We start from the raw sequence: 20064 nt of genomic DNA on the forward strand, positions 1-20064 counted from the left end.
GTGGGTAACCATAAGCAGCAAATTGATGACTCATCAGACCACACTGCTGTTTTTTTGGGGGTTTTTTTAGCATGTGGTCTTTGCTGGTTCTGGTGCATTGTGAAGCTTCATGTTGGTCATTGTGTTGCATCGTTCTCCTAGCACACACAGAGCTATGTTTGTTCAACAACTGCAGATCAGATCAGACAGATCTGTGACATACTGTGACTTCAGACTATAATACAGAATTTCTTAGTAAAAGTTAGGACAAGGTGTAAATTATGAAAAAAGTATAAGAATGAGCCTGATTTAACCTTGCTAAGTAACAAACAAATTCACACATCTCACTTTGACCATTGCCCCATATCTCTATGACTTATACCCTCAGTGAAGTTACCAGAACCATCACAGATCCTGATGACATGTTGGGGTCGAACGTCTCAGATATCAGAGTTACTGTTATATGATGAGAAACTGGCGCTTACATTACCTCATCATTCTCAAATATCACGACACAGCTGACCTCAAATTAATGGATCACCATCATGTGACCAGTTCTTTTATATTGGAATCTCCAAATGCCCTCATAACAGAAACTTTATATATAAACGATGACACAAAAATACACTTTAAACTAGTCAGGAATTTAAAGACTCTTTTCCTTTAGTTTTTTTTCTGGAAGACTATCCATTGGGTCCTCACATGTCAGATTAAATCAATCAGTGTATTGCCATATCCTGTTCCCAACAGGAAGATGAGGTGCAGAGCGCTAATGGGATCAGTTGCATTTGGTCAGTATACACAAAGGAGAAAAAAACTCTTACAACAAACTGACACACAACTGACGTTACTTTTTCATTTATTATTATTTTAAGTTGATTTAAATGATTTGAAGCCATTTTTAATGTCTCTGAAAAAGCATCTCATGACTGTTAATCAGTTATTCATTCAAGCTGCTATGGAGATTGGTTCACATTAGATCGCATTGACATTCATACATTTTAAGTCTCAATAGTAGAAATATGTTCAATTATGACACTTTATTGATATGTTTCTATTTTTTTTCCTTCAAAATATAAAAAGATAGATCATGAACATTCCATTGAAATATACTTTATACAGTTTCTTAATGAGTTGTTCTTTGTGTTCAGACATTTTTAAAAAAAATAAAATCCGGCATAAGTCACAACCAGATACTCCAGTGACCACCTCTTCTCCCCATTCACTCTCCCATTAAGACTGTAGTACAATGGACTAGTACTTAAGTCTGTTTTATATGATTAAAACATTTTTTTATCTTTGGAATGTTTACGTTTATGTATACTAGTATGAATGTGTGTTATATTATTTCTGATTGAAATGACATAAGTACATAAGTAAATAAACTAGAAAGCTCTATTCAGTATGGTAACATTTCCTCTCAATAATGGTCTCATTAATTTGTAAAATAATATATATATATATATTTTAGATTGGTGTGATTGCTAAGTCACTCTATGGAGAGCCAGGAAGCCACTACAACGTGTGAACTGAACATCTGTGTCTCAGAGAGCATACAGTTAAGTGTCCGTCAGTGGCATTTGTGGTGCAGATTGCATACAGAAGTCCCCGATTTCAAAGAACGAAACAAAACAAACAGAAACCGACACGTAAGGAAAATAAACAGGATGCCATTAAAGATGTGTCGTTATAAAGAACACCTGCAGAGGACGTGTCATAGCACTGTCCCTGTTGCACCCTCTGTCCGTGTAAAGCATTATTTTGTATGTTTGTTTTGGTTATGTGTGTTTTTTTGTTTTTGTTTTTTTACATGAAATCTATAACTTTTTTGAAACTTTTAAAAATAAAACAGACTTAGCACTCTCGACATTGTAACTCATCCTTGTTCAACGTGTCTAAATCAAATGGCAGTATTATGCATTGGAAAAGTAAAGACATCTTTTTTTCTCATCAGCCTGGCATTTGGCAGAGCAGTCACAATGTAGAGAATGAAGGAATGTGAAAAAATATAAGAGAAGAAAAAAGACACTACTTGGCTATTTAAAAACAAAACAAACAAACAAAAAAAGAATACAAACAGCTGGGTAGAGCACAAAGTTTTTGCAAGTGTGCACACCATTGCTAGACCTCTTAAATATTCATAAACATCTCTGAAGCCGTAGAAGCTTAATGCCTTCCAAAATGGGAAGTGAGTTCTAAAAATGAAAAATCTCAAGACAGAAATTCTCGACCCTGTAAAACACGGAGTAGACACGACAGAAGCCTTCTGTGTCTACATCACAACACCACTGAGTGTCATGCTCTGGTGAGCCTCCAACTACAATGCACTATAGGAATGGACCGAGGACCATTCAGCTGCCTGAGCCGAGCCCTGGACCAGCAGGGCCTCAAAGCTGACTTCTTTTTATTACTAGATTACTGACCCCCCATCCCTCACCCCCACCCCTCACTTTCTGACATCATTTTGGAAGCTCTGGGTCTCTTTGATTGGTGCTCTCATGACTGTGCTGTGTGCTGTAATGAGCTGCCAACTATAGCCAGCTGGATGAAGGGGTGATGAGATGCACGAAAAAAGACACAAAAAAAACAACAAAAACAAAGACAAGCTACCGCTACACACTCATGCTGACACTGTGAGTGCGAGTAGTTTGCCTCTCGGAGGAAGACGTTTCTGCTCTACAACACGGCACAGTGCTTATAGTTATCAGGGTTTCATGACAAACAATGACAGGAGGCTAAAGGGGATATGTCAAGACTCTGTTTCCCCCACTGGAGAGATTATAAAGTCATAATGCATGCTGTTTTTTACACATCACTGGTGAGGTGTTCACATTATCTTCATCTATATACTAGAATTTTTATTATGTTAGAAAGAAAATAGCAAAACACCTACATCCACGCAACACACCTGAGTCCTTAATACCACACACAAACTTTGGAATGGCAGTTGGTTCCATGCAAACCTGAAATCTCTCTCGACTCTTCGCTACTGTATTGGATTTTTCTGCTTAAGGACGAGTGGAACAGAACTGCCTATCCCAGCTAAAAATCCTGCCACAGCCCTGTCCAAGGCCTTTAGGAATCTCCTAAAACACTGAGGCTGTGAGGACTCTTGAACGGAACTCGAGGTTCTCCCTTTGACCTGCTACAATCATGTGACAACTCCTGTATTATTGCCAAATGGAAAAAAAATTAAACTTATAAAGGAATCGATAATCAAGCTGTCAAAGTAGTGGTATGGAGAGCTGTTGTTTTAGAACTGCTGCTGCTGCTGCTGCTACGGAGGTTGTGCAAAATGAGAAGGAAAAAACATGTAACAACAAACATCCTTTGCGCAGATGCTATAGGCAAAGTGTTGAGCAACAACAGAATAGTTTACGGCTCCATACATCGTAAAGTAAAGAGTCAAAAAAAAAAAAAAACACTGAAGTGAAGAATGTAGGGCAGTAGTAGCAGAGAGATTTCATCAAACAAAACATAGTTCAGGGTGTACTTTTGCAAACATACATGTTTCAATATTCACATTTTTTTGTTACTTTTCAAAACAAAATATAGCTCTTCTCTTTCATTATAATCTTTTTTTAAAACATTAATTGCATATAACATTTTTTTAATTCATTTTATATATACTTTTTTGTATCTCTAGCACCCTTGTCATCAACTAAGGGTTTGCAGAAAAGACAGTCATGCAAAGTATTCATGCTGGTAAACAAAGTTACAAAAATGCATTATCTTTTTTTTTCCCCGCCCCCATTTGTTTATCTCAGCGTCCGTCCTTCCGTTTTGTTATCCTCACGTCATTATAGGCAAGAGTCTTATCATTGCTCATAGTCTTTTTGAGTGCTTGTGGGGTAATGCACTCCTCACGATAGAGTATTCCACCCCCCACCCCCCATGATGCCAAATATTGTCTTCACATTTGATTTTTTTAAATTTTTTTTCCCTCTTTTTCTGCTGTTCTGGACCCTTTTCTGCTCCTCCATGGTGTCATGGAGGGTTGAAGATTTGTTTATCAAAATATAGATTTGTTTTTCTTTGTACACTTTCACACTTTCTTTAAGCTCTTGGTCCATTTCTGAAGCAGTCGTTGGCAGCAACAGGGACAAGAGAGAGATAGGGCAGTATGCATATGGGGAGTCTTGTGCCTAATTGGCAGTGTTAGCCTTTCCATTAAGGATAAGGGGTTTTTTATCTGATTGGTCCCTTTTTTAAAAAAAACAAAACAAAACAAAACAACGCAGCTACTGGGCAGTCTTTGTAGTCAGGGGTGTCATTTTTACCATTATTTCGGCAGGCCAATATTTCATTTCACCACCTCACGTCAGTCTTTTTGCTCCTCCTGCATGAGTACAATATTTAAATGTGCATACAGGGATGGGACACTAGTGGCAATTTAACAGAGACACCCTAGATGCAGTATATCTCCTAAACCCTACATTACATTACAGAAGGTCATACAGCAAGTGCATGCTACAGGACCTTTGGTATCCCACGTGGAATTCTGGGAAAGCAAGTATCAGTACATGAGAGATAAAGATACGCCTGTTCGCAACCGCTTTAAGTGAATTCAAATACACGATAAATGGCATACGTGACTTGTTTTGAGCTGATGCTACATGTGCTTCATTTGTTCAGTCAGTACTTGTGAGGAGGGCAGTGTTTCAGTTTGATAGAAGTGAATGGAAGACATAGGTTCATTGGCAAACATTCTATACACTTGAATGAAGGATTATAGTAAAGGTGTAGCATTTGTGCATCTTTTACTCTGGAATGTTATAATAAGTAGGGTCAATCCTTTATCTCTCATGTACAATCTCTGTGTATTTATTCTTTGTTGGAAAGGAACCCAAGAGGAAAAATGACATCTAGAAGATCCCTTGAATGCATAAACTCCTCTCTCTTTGAACTGTGAATGGATTATGTCATTTTTTTGTTTTTGTTTTTTTTTTGTTTTTTTTTCCCCAGCCAACAAATGCTACAATATGTTAGCAGAGATGCTACATTGTTCATTCAGTCCATTTGAAGACAAGCGTTGTTCAGAAACTCGCAGAGTTGCTCAGTTGGTCATCATACAAGATGGCGAGTATAATGTTGTCAGAGAGATGTCATCTTGGAATGTGTAAATAAGGAGTCCGTTCTCTCCTAAAAGTGTGCCAGTGCAATGCTCAGTCTGTTCGCCGAAAAAAGAAAAAAGAAAACAAGAAAAAGAAAAAAAAAAGGAAAAAGGAGGAGGGGAGGGCAGTCAGACAGTTGTCAAAAGAGTGGTCGGAGTTCCGAGAGGCTGCTTTGGTAACAATGTGAGGAGCAGACCATGTGATTTTTTTTAAGACTCATGATTAACCTCTGGTCTCTCTTGTCACCCCAAAGATCTCCTTTAAACTGTCCATCCGTGTCACACCTGTTGCTTTATGTGGCTCCCACCGCAAATTTACCGGTTACTGACTCCTCATTAGAGGCGAATGCTAGAAACTTAACACTGTGAAGACAAGAACAGAAAGACGTTAAGTTCACAGGACACACACAAGAAGTAAATAATAATAATCATCATCATCATCTAAAACACTTGAATCCAGATTGATTTATAGAAGTGATTAACGTGGATTTCCACAACACAGTTCAACACAGTTTCATAATGTTACTAACATTATGTGCAATAGGGAAATAATCAGGGGTTAGCATTACCTGTAAACTGCAGGTTAACTGTGTCAGAATGAAAGTGCACACATGTCAACAGTCTATCTCAAATAGATATGTACAAACAGGAAGAATCAAAATCAAGAAAAGTTGTCGGTAAAACAGCATTGTTAGAAAATCAAAGGAAGCAACCGACACAGCAGCAGCTCTGCGAACAGATCCAACACTCATTCAGCCACATGCTAAACACGTCAAAGGTGAGGTGATTATTCACCAGTGTGTGTGTGTGTGTGTGTGTGTGTGTGTGTGTGTGTACATGCGTGCATGTGTGTGTGTGTGTGTGTGTGTGTGTGTGTGTGTGTGTATGTGTGTGTGTGTGTGTGTGTGTGTGCGTGTGTGTGCGTGTGTGTACACAATTTCACTTGCATGAGAAGATGGAAACACAATTCTGACACATGGACACACACATACATACTCAGTGCCAAGGAACTGTACGTTTCCCTACATTTACAGCATCACATGTGATGCATCATACATTATTTACTGTCAAACACTCTTTATTAACTCTTCCTGTGCATTCTTCTTCTCTTCTCCTGGTGTCCACTGCACAGTCGATGCTTTCTTCACAATAACAACAAAACTACAACCAAGAGACACTTCGATATTTGTACAGTAAGTCGGCAAATACCAAAGAGGCAATACCATGGCTGTGGGTAATTTACTCAAATGTGTTAGCACACAATTTGTTACTGTATCAGGTGCATGATATTTTATTGCACTGAAATACATCAGCATCTTTTCCATCCATTAACAGGAATGGGGGGAAAAATGACCTGTATATGTCAATCTGAGTGTTACGATTACATTATTGCCAATAAAACAGCCACTGTATGAACGCTAAGGTTTTTACAGAGTGAAAAAGGGGTTACAAGAGTTATAAGTTTGACACTTCTTATCACTTCTTATAAACCTCACAAATGTATACATAAGTGTATATTATTTTCATATGATTTTAATGTATTCACATGTGTTGATACAGATCTGTACATGTTCAATAATAACCACTGACCTATTAAGCACTGCTTCAAAGGTTTAGCTAGTTAAATCTAGCTGGTTTGCATCCTAAATTGACATCAAAGCCTACAGGGGGCCTCATAGAGGCACTTTACAAAACAGGTTGTTGTGCCAACAACCTGTTTTGATTCACTTAAACAATGTTTGCTTCAGAGTGTGCTGCGTAATCTGCATTGACCACAACTATCAGGGGATTATGACTCTTTAACTCAACATCTTATGACTATTCTCCAGATCAACAAAACGCAAACGAAGGCAGCGATGAGAAAATGTTTAAAAATAATAAAGTTCTTTCATTCATTGTGAGTCGATTAAATGAAGGACATTCCCCTGCAGCAAAGATGTATGAACATTTCCCTTCACTCTATGAGAAAAATGTGCATACCCATATACATCCAACACTGTGGAGCTATGTTGTGTTTATGTATTAGTGTGCATAAGAACCAAAAAATCAGATCAACATTTAGGCTTTCTAATGTGGACTAAGATTAGCTTTGAGGATTTAAACCAGGCCAATCAATGTATGTCATGGTGCACTTCACTCAGTAACATGTTCACAGGAAGTTAAACCACCTTAAAAAACCCTGCAGAGTTTCCCTGCTTTTTACCTGTATAATAGGTTCAGGCTGACATTATACATCAAGGAGCTACCACTAGAGAATACATCTCTGCATGCGCTTTCAGATAACACTAAAATACTGCTGACATCATAAAGGTGATATGAAGCAACGCGGAGTATGAGCAGGACTACTTTGAAACTTTGGTCTGAAGATGAGTGCGTATCAGATGAAGCCAGGCAAGCGTTACTTCTTTAAGTCACTATGATTTTTTTCTTCCTTAAATAAAACACTTTAGTCTAAAAGCAAACATTCGAGTAGTGACTTTCATCTTAATACTGCATATCTAACCTCTCAAAGATCTGGAAGCACATTGATTTTTGTTGTTTTTTTTTTAGACAAAATGACCTTATATTAGGACAGGACTATCCAGACCTGACTCTAAATAAGTGTGGAAATCATTCCCATTTACAGCTGCAACGATTGTTTCTGAAGCACTTCTGAAGTTTTTCCTCTTGAGTTTAGTCTTACCACAACACTATTAATTAAAGACAGTTAAATACAACATCATATTGTTTTTTTAGACAATCAGTGGTACAGAAAATTCATTCTTCACAATCAAATACATATTATCAAGGAAAACTATTACAAAACTAAAACAATAAGAAAAAAAATGGCAGCCACAACATCAAAGAGTCTAATGGACAACACCGGCTTGAAATAAAACATAAGACAAATGGCTCATGTCACCGTGATAACTTTTATACACTTAGACCATCTGAATGGAAGAGAAGCTGCGTTGTGTGCGTTTTTTTAAGATTAAAAATATATCTGCATATTTACACGTGTGTGCACAGCATGCCTTCCAGCATTAAAGTAATATTGCATGTTTATTGCATAATGTGACCGTGTCATTATTCTTAATCTCTTTTTTTTTGTTCAACTTTAAAATAAGATCTATTTACATGTATAGATGGGAAACGAACATAAAGGAGATTATTTTATTAATTATTATGTAATTATTTAAGGCCAATAAGACTTTAAACTAACCACATTTGTCATTACTGTATATTTAGAACTAGAAAACGAAAACAGGAAAATAACATAAACGATGTTTTAGTCTAATCACGTATTGTAATGTTGTCTCGTTTTAATGGCAACATGCAGTTTTAAATGTTAGTAAATACAGATTGTTAGTAAAGTGCTTGTATTTTTTTGGACGTACATAATTAATCATTTATCTGATTTTGTAACATTTGTATTTAACGCCTTTATTTTTGATTAGCTTTTTTGCATACATTACATTTTTTTATTATTATTTCTTCAAACGGCGGTTTCATTTATGTGTCAAAGGTCAACTCAGTCATTTACACTCATAAAAATAAAAAAGATGTGAGGACATTGTGCTTAATTAACTTAAAAACAAAACACCGTTAGCATGCGGCTAACCAGACAACTGTTAAATTTAAACATTTTTAGTTATTCTGTATTTTTGCGGCATCTAATGGAAGAAAATATTGTGAGGTATGATTGTTATAATTGCATGTGAGACTCTTGACTATGACTGTGTTTGTAACCCGACACAAAAAAAATGACTGAATAGACCTTTAAACTCGAGGTCTTCACTGTAATACAGGGTCATCACAGTTGTGTACTAGCTGCATGGTTGAAATAGCTCTTATGGTGCAACAGTATTCTTTTCATTTAAACTTTTGACATCACTCAGCTCTGTGATCAACATAAAGTGTCCGATGATGTCATGACGACAAAATTAACACAGCGGCTCACTGAGGTTTTTTTTTTTTTTAAGACGGATTTACTAAAATGATCTCAATGCTATACATACATTAATATTCACAAAAGACGGAACTTTGAAACCAGTTTAACATCAATCTAATCTAGAAATTGTTTGATGGTCACTCCTCTGGACATTTGTTGTGAGCTTTGTTTTGTTTGGTCTAGAACACACAAACACATTTAAAATGTAACTGTGCACACTTTATTTTTTTATTTTTTTAACCCATGATACTATTTCATAACATTCCTTCTAATAATTTAAAATAAGTGTATCCTTAAAGCTAAATTTTCAATTCAACGCCATCTGCTAACCTGACCTGACGCATGCATCATAAGCCAGGGGGTCATTCCGTCTACATTCAAGTTCATTTTTATCTTATTGCTATTGTGAACAATGCAAATGGCTCCATTTTAAATCGGTCCATGGCTAATCCATCACATCTCTTATCGATCATTCGTGAACCTTTTTCAGCTTTTCAGCTACAAAATGGAGGGGATTGGGGAACGACAGCGACGCAGCGGTCCCGGGGCCTCATAGGGCTCAAAAGGTGGGCTAGTGATAGGAGCGAGCCGCAGCGATGACCCGGTCATTCCCGATATGTTGTTCAGGCTGCGAGATTTCTCAGAGCCCGTCGCTTTAAATAATCAATTTTGATTTAATCATTTGATTGTGTTATTGTTTTGTTGTTTTTTTGGGGGTTATGCAAATGAAAATAAATGAAAAAAAAAATGCAAATGTTTGTTGTTAATGAGGGTTACATAGTATTGAAACATAAAGTTTATAAGAAGAGAAGAAACAAAAGGTCAGAAAAATGTTAAATTAAAAGACACATAAAGGACAGACAAGGACAGACAGACACGAGACACACAGGACAAGACAAGACAAGAAAATGCGAGTTATGATATGTTTTTTTTTCCTCCAAAACATGAAAGCAAAAACTTCCTTAATTTAACATGAATATCTGGCCTGTTGAATAAATCACCCAACCCTTTTTTATACGGAGTGTAATGTTCAGGTGTTTTAGACAACATTTTTGGCCACACAAACACACATTGGCGACCAGCCGCTGACACAAGTGCAAGAGTTGACCACATGAAGTTTTACATTTCAATAAATTTAAGTAGATAGGACGCTCTGTTTGCTTTTTGTTTCCTGTAAACTTCAAATGGCCAACACACAAATGTCCTCTCATATATAAAAACACCTCGTATCCCCCCAGTAACCACATCCTGTAATGAAGTCAGTTCATTCTGTCTACAGAGGGAAGTGACACACAGTAATAAGGAGTGATTTAATGGATATCCAGCTGCGCAAGCGACTTTGAAATATAATGTATGATCCCCTCTTGCACGACCCAATTTATCTAAGCAATGGCCCACTGGCTTTTTGTGTCCTTTCCCGCTGTATTGGTGGCATGTGAAAACACAGCATGCAGATGTTCCCTGTGGGAAGCGGCCACAGAGAAGGTGGCGCTGTGCTGACGGAGCTGTTGTTGCACCAGGTGAAGGACAAGTGGAGAACACCATTGGTAGGCAGCAGGTTTCTGCTCTAACAATGCCAGGCTGTCATATAATGGGTGGAGTTTTACACCTTGTGTTTTATGAATTTTGAACTTTTTTTGTTTTTTGTTTGTTTTTGTAAAAACTCCAACCATCACAAGGCCCAAGTCAGACAACAAAGAACATCTATTGGTACAGCATGACGCCCTTTGTGCCTCCCTGCTGAAATGGACAAATATTGCACAGTGGCCAACTCTCCCACTCCAGTTAACGCATCATTTGTTCCAACCATAAATAAGAGTTCTTTTTTTTTTGTTCCATCTAGCTTGGGCACATTAGTTGGATGGCTACTCAGTAAAATATTGATGATGATGCATTTTCTCCTAGCTTCTAAGGCTTCATGTCACACAAAGATTTCTCAGAAGCTCTTTGGAAAATCCGCAGTGGTGCTTCTTCATTCTCAAGTATAAAAAAACGCAACTAAATATATACATGGACATTGTCATGTAGGTATCAAACGGGACTGGTGTACTCGATGTTTGCTGATTCAGAAGTGGGGTCAACGTCAGGATAAAAAAAATGTTGCTGACAAATATGTCTTATAGCAAAAATAAGAGGTTAACCTACACAAGCTAAGATATGTTTGACATATCTGTAGGAGGACACTACACATCTGGTCATAAAATTAACTCTACTAATAGTATCAGCCAGTTTGATGCTCTTAAAAGTCACTGCCAGCTATCCCATATTACACTTGGTTTTTAATGACCTGTATTTTTCATCTGGAACACTTGCTGAATGAGATATTTGTAAAATATGGAAAAAGAGAAAACTGTTATATGAATGAAAGAGATGAAGGGTCATGGCGGTAACATGGGTCTGATGATTTTGATTACCGTTTCTCATTGACTCTAGTTTGAAGTTAAAAAAATTATAAAGTTTTATAAAATACAAGCAAGAAAAAAAATCCAGAAGTGACAATAAACAAAGATAATCCTGTCAGCCACTGCAGTCTGTCACAGTCTGCTCCCCCTCCTCTCTGCGCTATCTACTGTATTTACAACAACATCAACAGGCTGCTTTGGTGCTCTGGGATTCTCCGTCAGGGGAACTGGTAAGACTGGCTGTCACTGTATTCAGTGATGACATAATTCCTGGCCAAAGTCACACTTAATTTACACTATGGAGGGAGTATGTACCTACCTAGAGTCAGACTTTAGTTACACTTGCACTGCAGTGGCGGCCTGGGGATGGGATGGAGAATGAGTGTTAATCACACAGGGAGAAGGTTGTATTGAATGTAGAGGGAAGACACACACACACACACACACACATAGGAAAAGAGACTGCAAATATCGTGGCCAGACTGTTTACCAAGGAAATAATAAAAAAGAACAGATCAGCATAAACAGTCCTGTATGTACTGTATACAAGCAGAAGGCAGAAAAACCCTCCAGAACCTCACATATGTTGTGTAATTTCACGTGTTTTCTACAGATACACGGGACCTGCTGACTGTCCAGATGCTATACTTAGAATGGTCACATATCATTCTTACATGGGATCAATTGTGTGATCTCCTGTTACCCATAATTATATGTATTGATCTCTGCATAACCATTTCTGAAGCCACAATGTGTATATACAGTACATACAGTACCTGGCAAGTCTTTTGGGGGGAAACTAGATAACATGCAACTGTATCCTGCATTCTCTTGTTCACTGTATGTAGGTCATACAGTCCTATACAGTATGTGTCAGCCATGATCGTTAAAGCTCAAGCATTTAATATTTTATATGTGCATACACCTCACACAGATCTACCGTCCTATCATACACGCATTCCTTATACAGGTATTATTTCTATTATGAGGTAAAAATTTGGCTCGGATAGAATATTTGCAGAGTTTTTAGATGAGCGGTTTTCTTACACACATTAAGGTATGCATGAGAAAGTAAAACAGGTTTTTACATACTGTGTAAACCTAAAAGAGGACTGACAGGCGTTACCACATGAAGCACAGTTTCACAAAGAGAGACTCAAGTTTAGCATCGGCTACTTAGGAACCTGACATACACAGTCAGGTAAAACACGAGGCCTTAGAACATATATATATATATATATATGCATGTCAAGCATGTAGGATTGTCAACAGTCAATCCTACAGAGGCCCAGACTGGCTGCACTCCAGGGCTTTATAGTATCCTTATCAATATCATCATTAGGAACTGAATACACTAAGGTCAATACTGGAGGGATAATATGGGAATATAGGGCAAATGTTTATGATTGGTGAGAGCTGGAAAAAAAGAATATTATCCTTATATTTTTTTTTGTCAAATTTGAGAGAGATTTGCACCACTTGTTTGTTAATTAATTCGATTTTTTTGTTTTAAATCCAATCCTTAGAAGAGACAGAGAGCAGGTGATGGTAAAACATAAAGGAGGAAGACCACAGGGGACGTCAAAAACACACGAAAAATACATTACATTAACAGAAATCAGACCACGACTACACACAACGAGAAAACATAGAACCATTTTTAAAAAAAGGAACTTAATTCTATAACACACACTGAAACGACAAAACAACTGAACTAACACATAAACAGAAATCTACACTTTACACTCCACAAAAAAGACAAATGTACACACAATGTTAGAAACACAGGGTATAAATAAGTACAAAAAACAATTTGTACACATATAGTTAAAAGAAAGAGGACAGAGAGAGAGAGAGAGAGAGAGAGAAAGGAAGACAGAGTCCAGAGGAGTGATTAGGAGTTAGCAATAAGAGGGGTGATTGACCGTTTGACCTTTGTGAGCCATGCATGGAGCACATTGGAAGTCAAACGGCCAACAATCGAAGAGAGGAAACTGATAATAAATAGGCAAAAACATCTTATGCAAATAGATCTACAAAACAAATCACACATAAAAGCACACAGGAATGAGATTTAACCAGCATGAGGATCCCTCTTTAAACACAAGTGGGAGGAAATTTTTCAAGTTTGAGCAGCCATATCAAACTTCCTAGGCAGTCTGTCGATCCCAGAGCTGCAACGAAAGCTGGAGAATCAGGTTTCTGAGAAACGAAGATTAAATTTCAGCGGTATTTACTGTAAGCAAAAGTGCTACAGCCCTATTGCTCATACACAGACTCCTGATTTGCTTTAAAGAGGGATATTTTTTAGCACTTAAAACTGCAGTTTATACATTAAAAGAAAAACATTTAAAACTGTAGCGACCTCTAAGTGAAAAGCTTGGACAGCTTAAAGGCTTGCTTACCTTGGACAGCATGTAGCCGCTTTTCAGTCAAATCTGTCATAGTGTCTGTCTGTCTGTCTGGTCAGTAAGTGTTTCAGTCACCGAGTGCAGCTTATTTGTTTTTTCCTTTGGGTTTCTATCCAGTAAAAATAAACAGAACTTTGGACTACACTAGGCACTGAAAGCACATGGTCTAGGGAATAGTATTTTCAGATCCATTACACGCTCACACAGCACAGAACTTTGTAAACCAGCATTGCAGTGTTGTATAGCTGATTTAGAAGCCAGGTTAAATTGGTGTAAAATCTTTGCTAGTTTCCAGCGTGCTATGTCTCAGGAGGTACTATCCCTTGACACAGATGGCTCCACAGACTCCAGTAACCTTTGACCTTGGAAAGATGATGCACAACACTGCATTCAAGAATCATATCAAAGCTGGCCAATTGATTTGATATGAAACCCTCCACACTGCACACACACTTGTTCCATTACTACACTACAAAGTGAAGACAAAGTGAGCCGGTTTCAACTCATTTACACCTTATTGGCTGATGTTCTGATATTTTATTTTATTGCAGATATCTGCTGATAACAAGGCACAATTTTTAGCAGTGAGTGCTTCTGATTGCCAAGGCGGAGGGTAGGATGGAGTATAAGGGAATAACATGAATACACACAGGATAAACCAAAATTAAGCCACACACAAACACAAACACAACACTCAGACGGCATTGAGAGGACTGAGACACAGTGTATAACATTGAAGAATGAAAAAGCCCACATACACACGCGTGATATGACACAACCTGAAGAGAGAGACAACAACAACACAGAAGCACATCAGACAACAACATGACCCGCCGTTTCCCATTCATTCTTCTTCATGTGTACGTTTTATTTGTTATCGACACACAGGACACAACAACTGGGTTATTGTTCACTTGAGCTGCTGGATGTTATTTTTGCATATGGATGTCCTCTTGCACTCATGACAGGTTGTAAGCTCATACACACAAGCACACACACACACATTTGTGCACTTTACTGTACATCACAGAACAACCCCTGTTTTTTTTCTTCTTCTTCTTTTCTTTTTTTTTTACATTTTGTACATTGACAAAATGATATCAAAGGCATCACACTGAGGTTCCAGATGATGTTATACCTTATATATCATATGATAAACCCTGAGTTCACAAACCTTAAACTTAGCTCTTGACAGGACACTTTCAGGCACAGATATGTCCACTAAACATTTAGACACAACCCATTGTGATATGAAGTCTGTGTAGTGCAGCTGCATCTGTGTTAAAGTGGATGCTACTCTGATTGTGAAATTGCAAAAGCATTCTATATTGTGGAGAGCCAGTTAAAAAATGGTCTGGATGGGTTTTTTTTCAGTCAAAACTGCACCATGGGCTCCTTAATTTAACTCTTTTTTTTTGTTTTGTCAGTGTTACCTCTGGTCTATGGTTTGATCCAGGAGGAGGTGGAGTTTGCATTGAGGTCCTGCTGTAACAGAGACCCTTCCATCTTATACCAATCCTCAGTCAGAGGGGAGTCTGGGCTGGGTGCCAGGGCTGCTGCCTCTAGTTTGTTGTCAACAAGGGGGGTGTTGAAAGTTTGGAGGGAGTGTGAGGGAGTGTTTTGGTGCAGGTTGGCGGCAGTGGTGGTGGTGGTGGTGGTGGTTGGATTGCAGTAGTAAATGAATAAAGGTGTCAGGTTTTTCATGAGCATGAAGATAATGCACATAGGGCAAAAATAAATAAATACATAACAGGAGGGGTTGGGAGGAGTGAGCACAAAGGAAAAGAGGGATCAGGAAGGTTAGGAGGGATATGGGGTTTTAAGATGCAGTGGAAGGGGGAAAAGGAAGGAAGGAAGGGGAATGTGGGGAGGGTTAAGGGAGGAAAAGGGAGAGAGGGAGGGAGGATAAAATGAAAAGGACGATGCAAGGCAGGAGAGAGAGAGAAACAGACAGGGAGAAACAGAAGTGACGAGAAGTAAATTAATGCATGGTCAACTGTCTGAGTCCAGAAGACAGAGAAAGGCTGAGATTGTTTTTGAATGAATGCAACATTATGGAAGAGAGAATTCACAGACACCATGGAAAGATGAACTGAGGCAGTGTAGAGAGAAAGAAAAACATGAAGAGGGACAGAAAATCTCGTCTGACAGGAGAAATAAAATATGATACCAAGCGGTGATGGAAACACAGACAACATGAGTGTGAAGAGGTGGAAACAAAGAGAGCAGAGCAGAAGAGCTAGGTGTGTAGTGTATGACTGTGTGTGTGATCAGTTGCTAGCTTCCAAATGTTTCATGTGAATCTGCATCTTATATGTACTTCAGCTGCACACTGGACATTGAGGTGTTTACTCTGTGCCTGGCGTCATGCTGTGTGGATTTGTTTATGTAAGATGTGGATGTTTACATATCCGTCTCCTGGTGTGAAACATACCTTTCCGCACATTCCCATCTGTGGCACGAAATTCCCTGGTGTTGAGTAGGAAGCAGGCTCGGTCCTGCTGGTAGCGTTCCCGGGTCGGCCCTCGACCAATAGGGCTCCTCTCGTCTGGGCTCAGCACCTGGTCTATGGTGGGGCAGTCCTCATTAGCCAAGGCGGCTGAGGCTGCGTCACCGTTCTGCTTGGAATCTAGAAGGAGGAAAAGCGAAAAAGAAAACCACATTCAAGAACGTTAGTGGTCTGATTTGAGCATGCACACATAAACCTAAAGGTCAGAAGACAATGCCTTAAAACTGGCACTTCTAATACTTTTGATGACACTGCAGAGAAATCTTGGTGCTAGGTCTAAGAACTTTGACTAACACAACTTCCAGTTAGAAAAGCCAAACATCTACTGGCACAACCTACGACTTGAGTGGAAGAAAGCCAAGCAGACAGAGTAATGCATTAAAGGTGCATTATTGTTGCACATGACCAACGCCTGATGTTGCAGCATGTAAAAAGGAAGCAAAGAGCCAAATTACTGTCTCCTCCAGATTATACTGCTAATGCCAGAGAGCAAAATATGTGGAGTCAGCCCAAACTGAGACGCATTAAGGTGTTTTAATAGCTAACTGATTTCATCTTCCTTCCGTAGTGTCTGTTTTTCACTGACAGATGGGTGCCTTGAGGCAAATGGGAACCTACATGTTGTAAAATTACACATGAGTTCTAATGGGCCACTCATTTCTCCAGGGTGGCTGATGAATCAACTGTGCATCTCCCACCTTTTTCTTTTTACAATATATAAACTGTTGTGCAGATATAAAAGTGTCATCAGAAAATAAACGTGTAAAACCAACTCTCTCACCTCTGTTGATCTCTATAATTTCTTCCTGGGCAAGAGGACAGTCACCCCCTATGCCTCCAGACCCCATCACTCCACCTAACACATTTCCCAAGATCCTCTGCGGTGATGCGGTTGCCATTGCCAGGGCGTCTGGCTTGCAGTAGTTGGGGGACCCTGGTTGCGGCGCTCTTGGAATGTGTTTGTTCTTCTTTTTGGGCAGCTTTTGTTTGGCCATGGCCAAAGAGTAGTACATGCCGAAGTTGTTGACAATGACAGGTACAGGCATAGCAATGGTTAGCACACCAGCCAAGGCACACAGCGCACCCACCAGCATCCCCGACCATGTCTCCGGGTACATATCTCCATAACCCAGTGTGGTCATGGTCACAACGGCCCACCAAAATCCAATGGGGATATTCTTGAAGTTGGTGTGGGCACTGGCTGTTGGGTCATCTGGGTCTGCGCCGATTCTTTCAGCATAGTAGATCATAGTGGCAAAGATGAGGACACCAAGGGCTAAGAAGATGATGAGCAGGAGGAATTCATTGGTGCTGGCACGAAGGGTGTGACCAAGGACACGGAGACCTACAAAGTGGCGGGTCAGCTTGAAGATTCGGAGGATACGAACGAATCTGACGACACGGAGGAAACCCAGGACATCCTTGGCAGCTTTAGAGGAGAGACCGCTCAGGCCCACCTCCAGATAGAAGGGCAGGATAGCCACAAAGTCGATGATGTTGAGGGTACTTTTGAAGAATTCTAACTTGTCTGGGCAGAAGGTGACACGCAGCAGGACCTCAATGGTGAACCAGATGACGCAGACACCCTCCACATACGTCAACCAGCTGTCAGTCACCACCTCGTATACTATTTCCTCACGAGTGATGTTGCCCATGGTGACGTTCTCTGTCTTGTTAAGGATAGTGTTGAAGGCCTCGTGCGTCTCCATGCAGAAAGTGGAGATGGAGATGAGGATGAAGAATAGGGAGCCAAATGCCACATACTAGAAGGAGGAAAGAAAGAAACCAGCAAAAAAATAGAATCGGGGAAAGAGAGTCAGTTGCAAATCAAGAAAATGTAGCAAGGCAAAACAAAAATCACTGTCAACCTCCAGGTAACCTCAAACATGGGGAGGAAAAAAGCAAAATTGCATCAACGTAAAGCAAAAAGGGGAAAACGGAGAATCCAAGAACTTATATGTCATTTATATGGCTCACACTCTATTCCCTTAACAAACTGTCAAATTATTAGTTATCCATTGTTTACAGATGTTTGATATGATGAAGGAAAACACAGATCTCTACTGATGACCAAATGTGCTACCAGTGCTTCGGGTAACAGTACCCTTCGTCGCTTATGCTTCATTATGCTATACTTTCCGCATCTGTGAGTACACAAGGGTCTGTGTGAGATAAATTTCTTGATGAGACAAGGCTCTGTTCGTGAGTCCACGGCTACCTACATGCACTGGTAGATCAAAGCGTAAATCTGGAGGGAAACTGGCCACAACATACTATAAAAAAGTATTCTGAGAATGACTGTGTGTCTGCAGCTGTCAGTATCTGGAATAAAATTCTAATTAAACCGCATTAAGGATGAACTCGGATTAACTCATCACATATACGATCTAAATTCAAATGTTTTGACCTTGAATTGTTTTACATGACTTTCTCCTTTTCATGCTCCAATAACTAGCAGCTGAGTGTTTGCTTGCTCACTGCCTAAATGTTGTCCTGAGGGTTGCTTTCCTGGACAGAAAGAAAAAGTCATAACAGTGTCCCAGTGCCGAGATCTCTGTTTTCTCAGCAAGTTTTTTTTTTTTTCATTACTCATAAGCAATTTTTTTAACATTGGCCATGTGTGTCTGCAAGCTGACTATATGTACCCAAGCTTATTATGCGACTGTAGGCTGTTTGGTTGTCTGTGAATCAATTACATACACCAGTGCATGTGTGTGTGTGCGTGTATGGCTACTGCACAATCTTTCCCTGTTTGCAGCCCATTCCTACAAGCCCTGCGGTGTATTTATAGATGCAGTATACTTTGTGCTTTATCAAATAAATAATAAAACACAGACATGGCCTGAAGAGCAAAAGAGAAAGGTAACTCAGACTTGAGTGGAGGCCATATATATAAGAAGCCTGAGTGCCTTCAGTGTGTTGTGCGTGTTACCATGTATTTTCGACATTATGCACTTATGTAATATCAACAGCAACATAAGAGGAGGCCTTAACTAAGCAATGGATGGAAGCATTTTTTTGTAAAAGGTCTCACTTTTTCTAATGGTAGGAAATTGGACGAGAGCCTACACATATTTTCTCATGACAGAAACCAACTGAGCAAAAGGCTTAAGACTCTGAGCCACTGTATTTATTGAGAAGATTAGCTGACAAGCATTTAGCCAATGAAGTGACCTTCTAGGAAAGTCAGTGTGTAGTTTTGCTGCAGCTATTTGTAGAAGACATATTTTTCCCCCCACAACTAGCAGATAGTTTGCTTACATGATCAGGTTTTTTCCAGCTTCTCTGTTTTTTACTCCCGCTCTCCATCTTCTTTCCCTCTCCCCCTTTTTCCTTTCCACACTCCCTACCTCTTTTCTCCTCCGCTATGTTTCTCACTAGTCGGTGTCTGACCTAGTTTCTCAGATTGCTGCAGTGCTCGCCTCCTCTGTATCGTGAAAACACACACACACACGCTGGGGATCTCAATCATGCTCCTACCTCTCCCCCCATATCAGCTCCCCTGTCCCTGGGAAGCAGGATAGCACCAGTGGGACCGGCTCAGGATGCTTTCTTATTGGCTGAGAACCAGAAACTCTTCTAATGTACAAATCAGGGCAACAAGGAGAGTTTTGCCCTTAAGTCCTATGCTCTTATTTTTTTATCTTACTGTTAGTGTTACTTCTCATGATGGCATGTAACTGTTAATAACTGAGGAGCACTAGTACTTCTCAGAGGGA

The 20064-nt window shown here is 39.3% G+C and overlaps 1 protein-coding gene across 5 annotated transcripts in view; it reads right to left on the minus strand.

Annotated features, from left to right (window-relative positions):
- Positions 1-821: 821 nt before the first annotated feature.
- Positions 822-20064, minus strand: part of LOC114452173 (potassium voltage-gated channel subfamily C member 1-like) — a 39918-nt gene continuing 20675 nt past the window's right edge. Inside the window, exons 3-7 of one of the 5 annotated variants that reach the window (XR_003672244.1) lie at positions 17127-18108; positions 16271-16465; positions 13831-15398; positions 11745-11785; positions 822-5455 (exon numbers count right to left, since the gene is read on the minus strand). Coding sequence is in view for 4 of the 5 variants with exons in the window: in XM_028431335.1 (XP_028287136.1) it covers positions 9522-9676; positions 14595-14615; positions 16271-16465; positions 17127-18108 (1353 nt within the window). In the remaining variant the exon portion in view is untranslated. Of the gene's footprint in view, positions 5456-6386; positions 9677-11744; positions 11786-13830; positions 15399-16270; positions 16466-17126; positions 18109-20064 lie in introns of those variants that run through there. The other 4 variants (XM_028431333.1, XM_028431335.1, XM_028431330.1 and 1 more) reach the window with 4 other exon arrangements.

This window comes from Parambassis ranga, chromosome 19 (genome assembly GCF_900634625.1).
Source record: "Parambassis ranga chromosome 19, fParRan2.1, whole genome shotgun sequence".
NCBI classification, from domain to species: domain Eukaryota; kingdom Metazoa; phylum Chordata; class Actinopteri; family Ambassidae; genus Parambassis; species Parambassis ranga.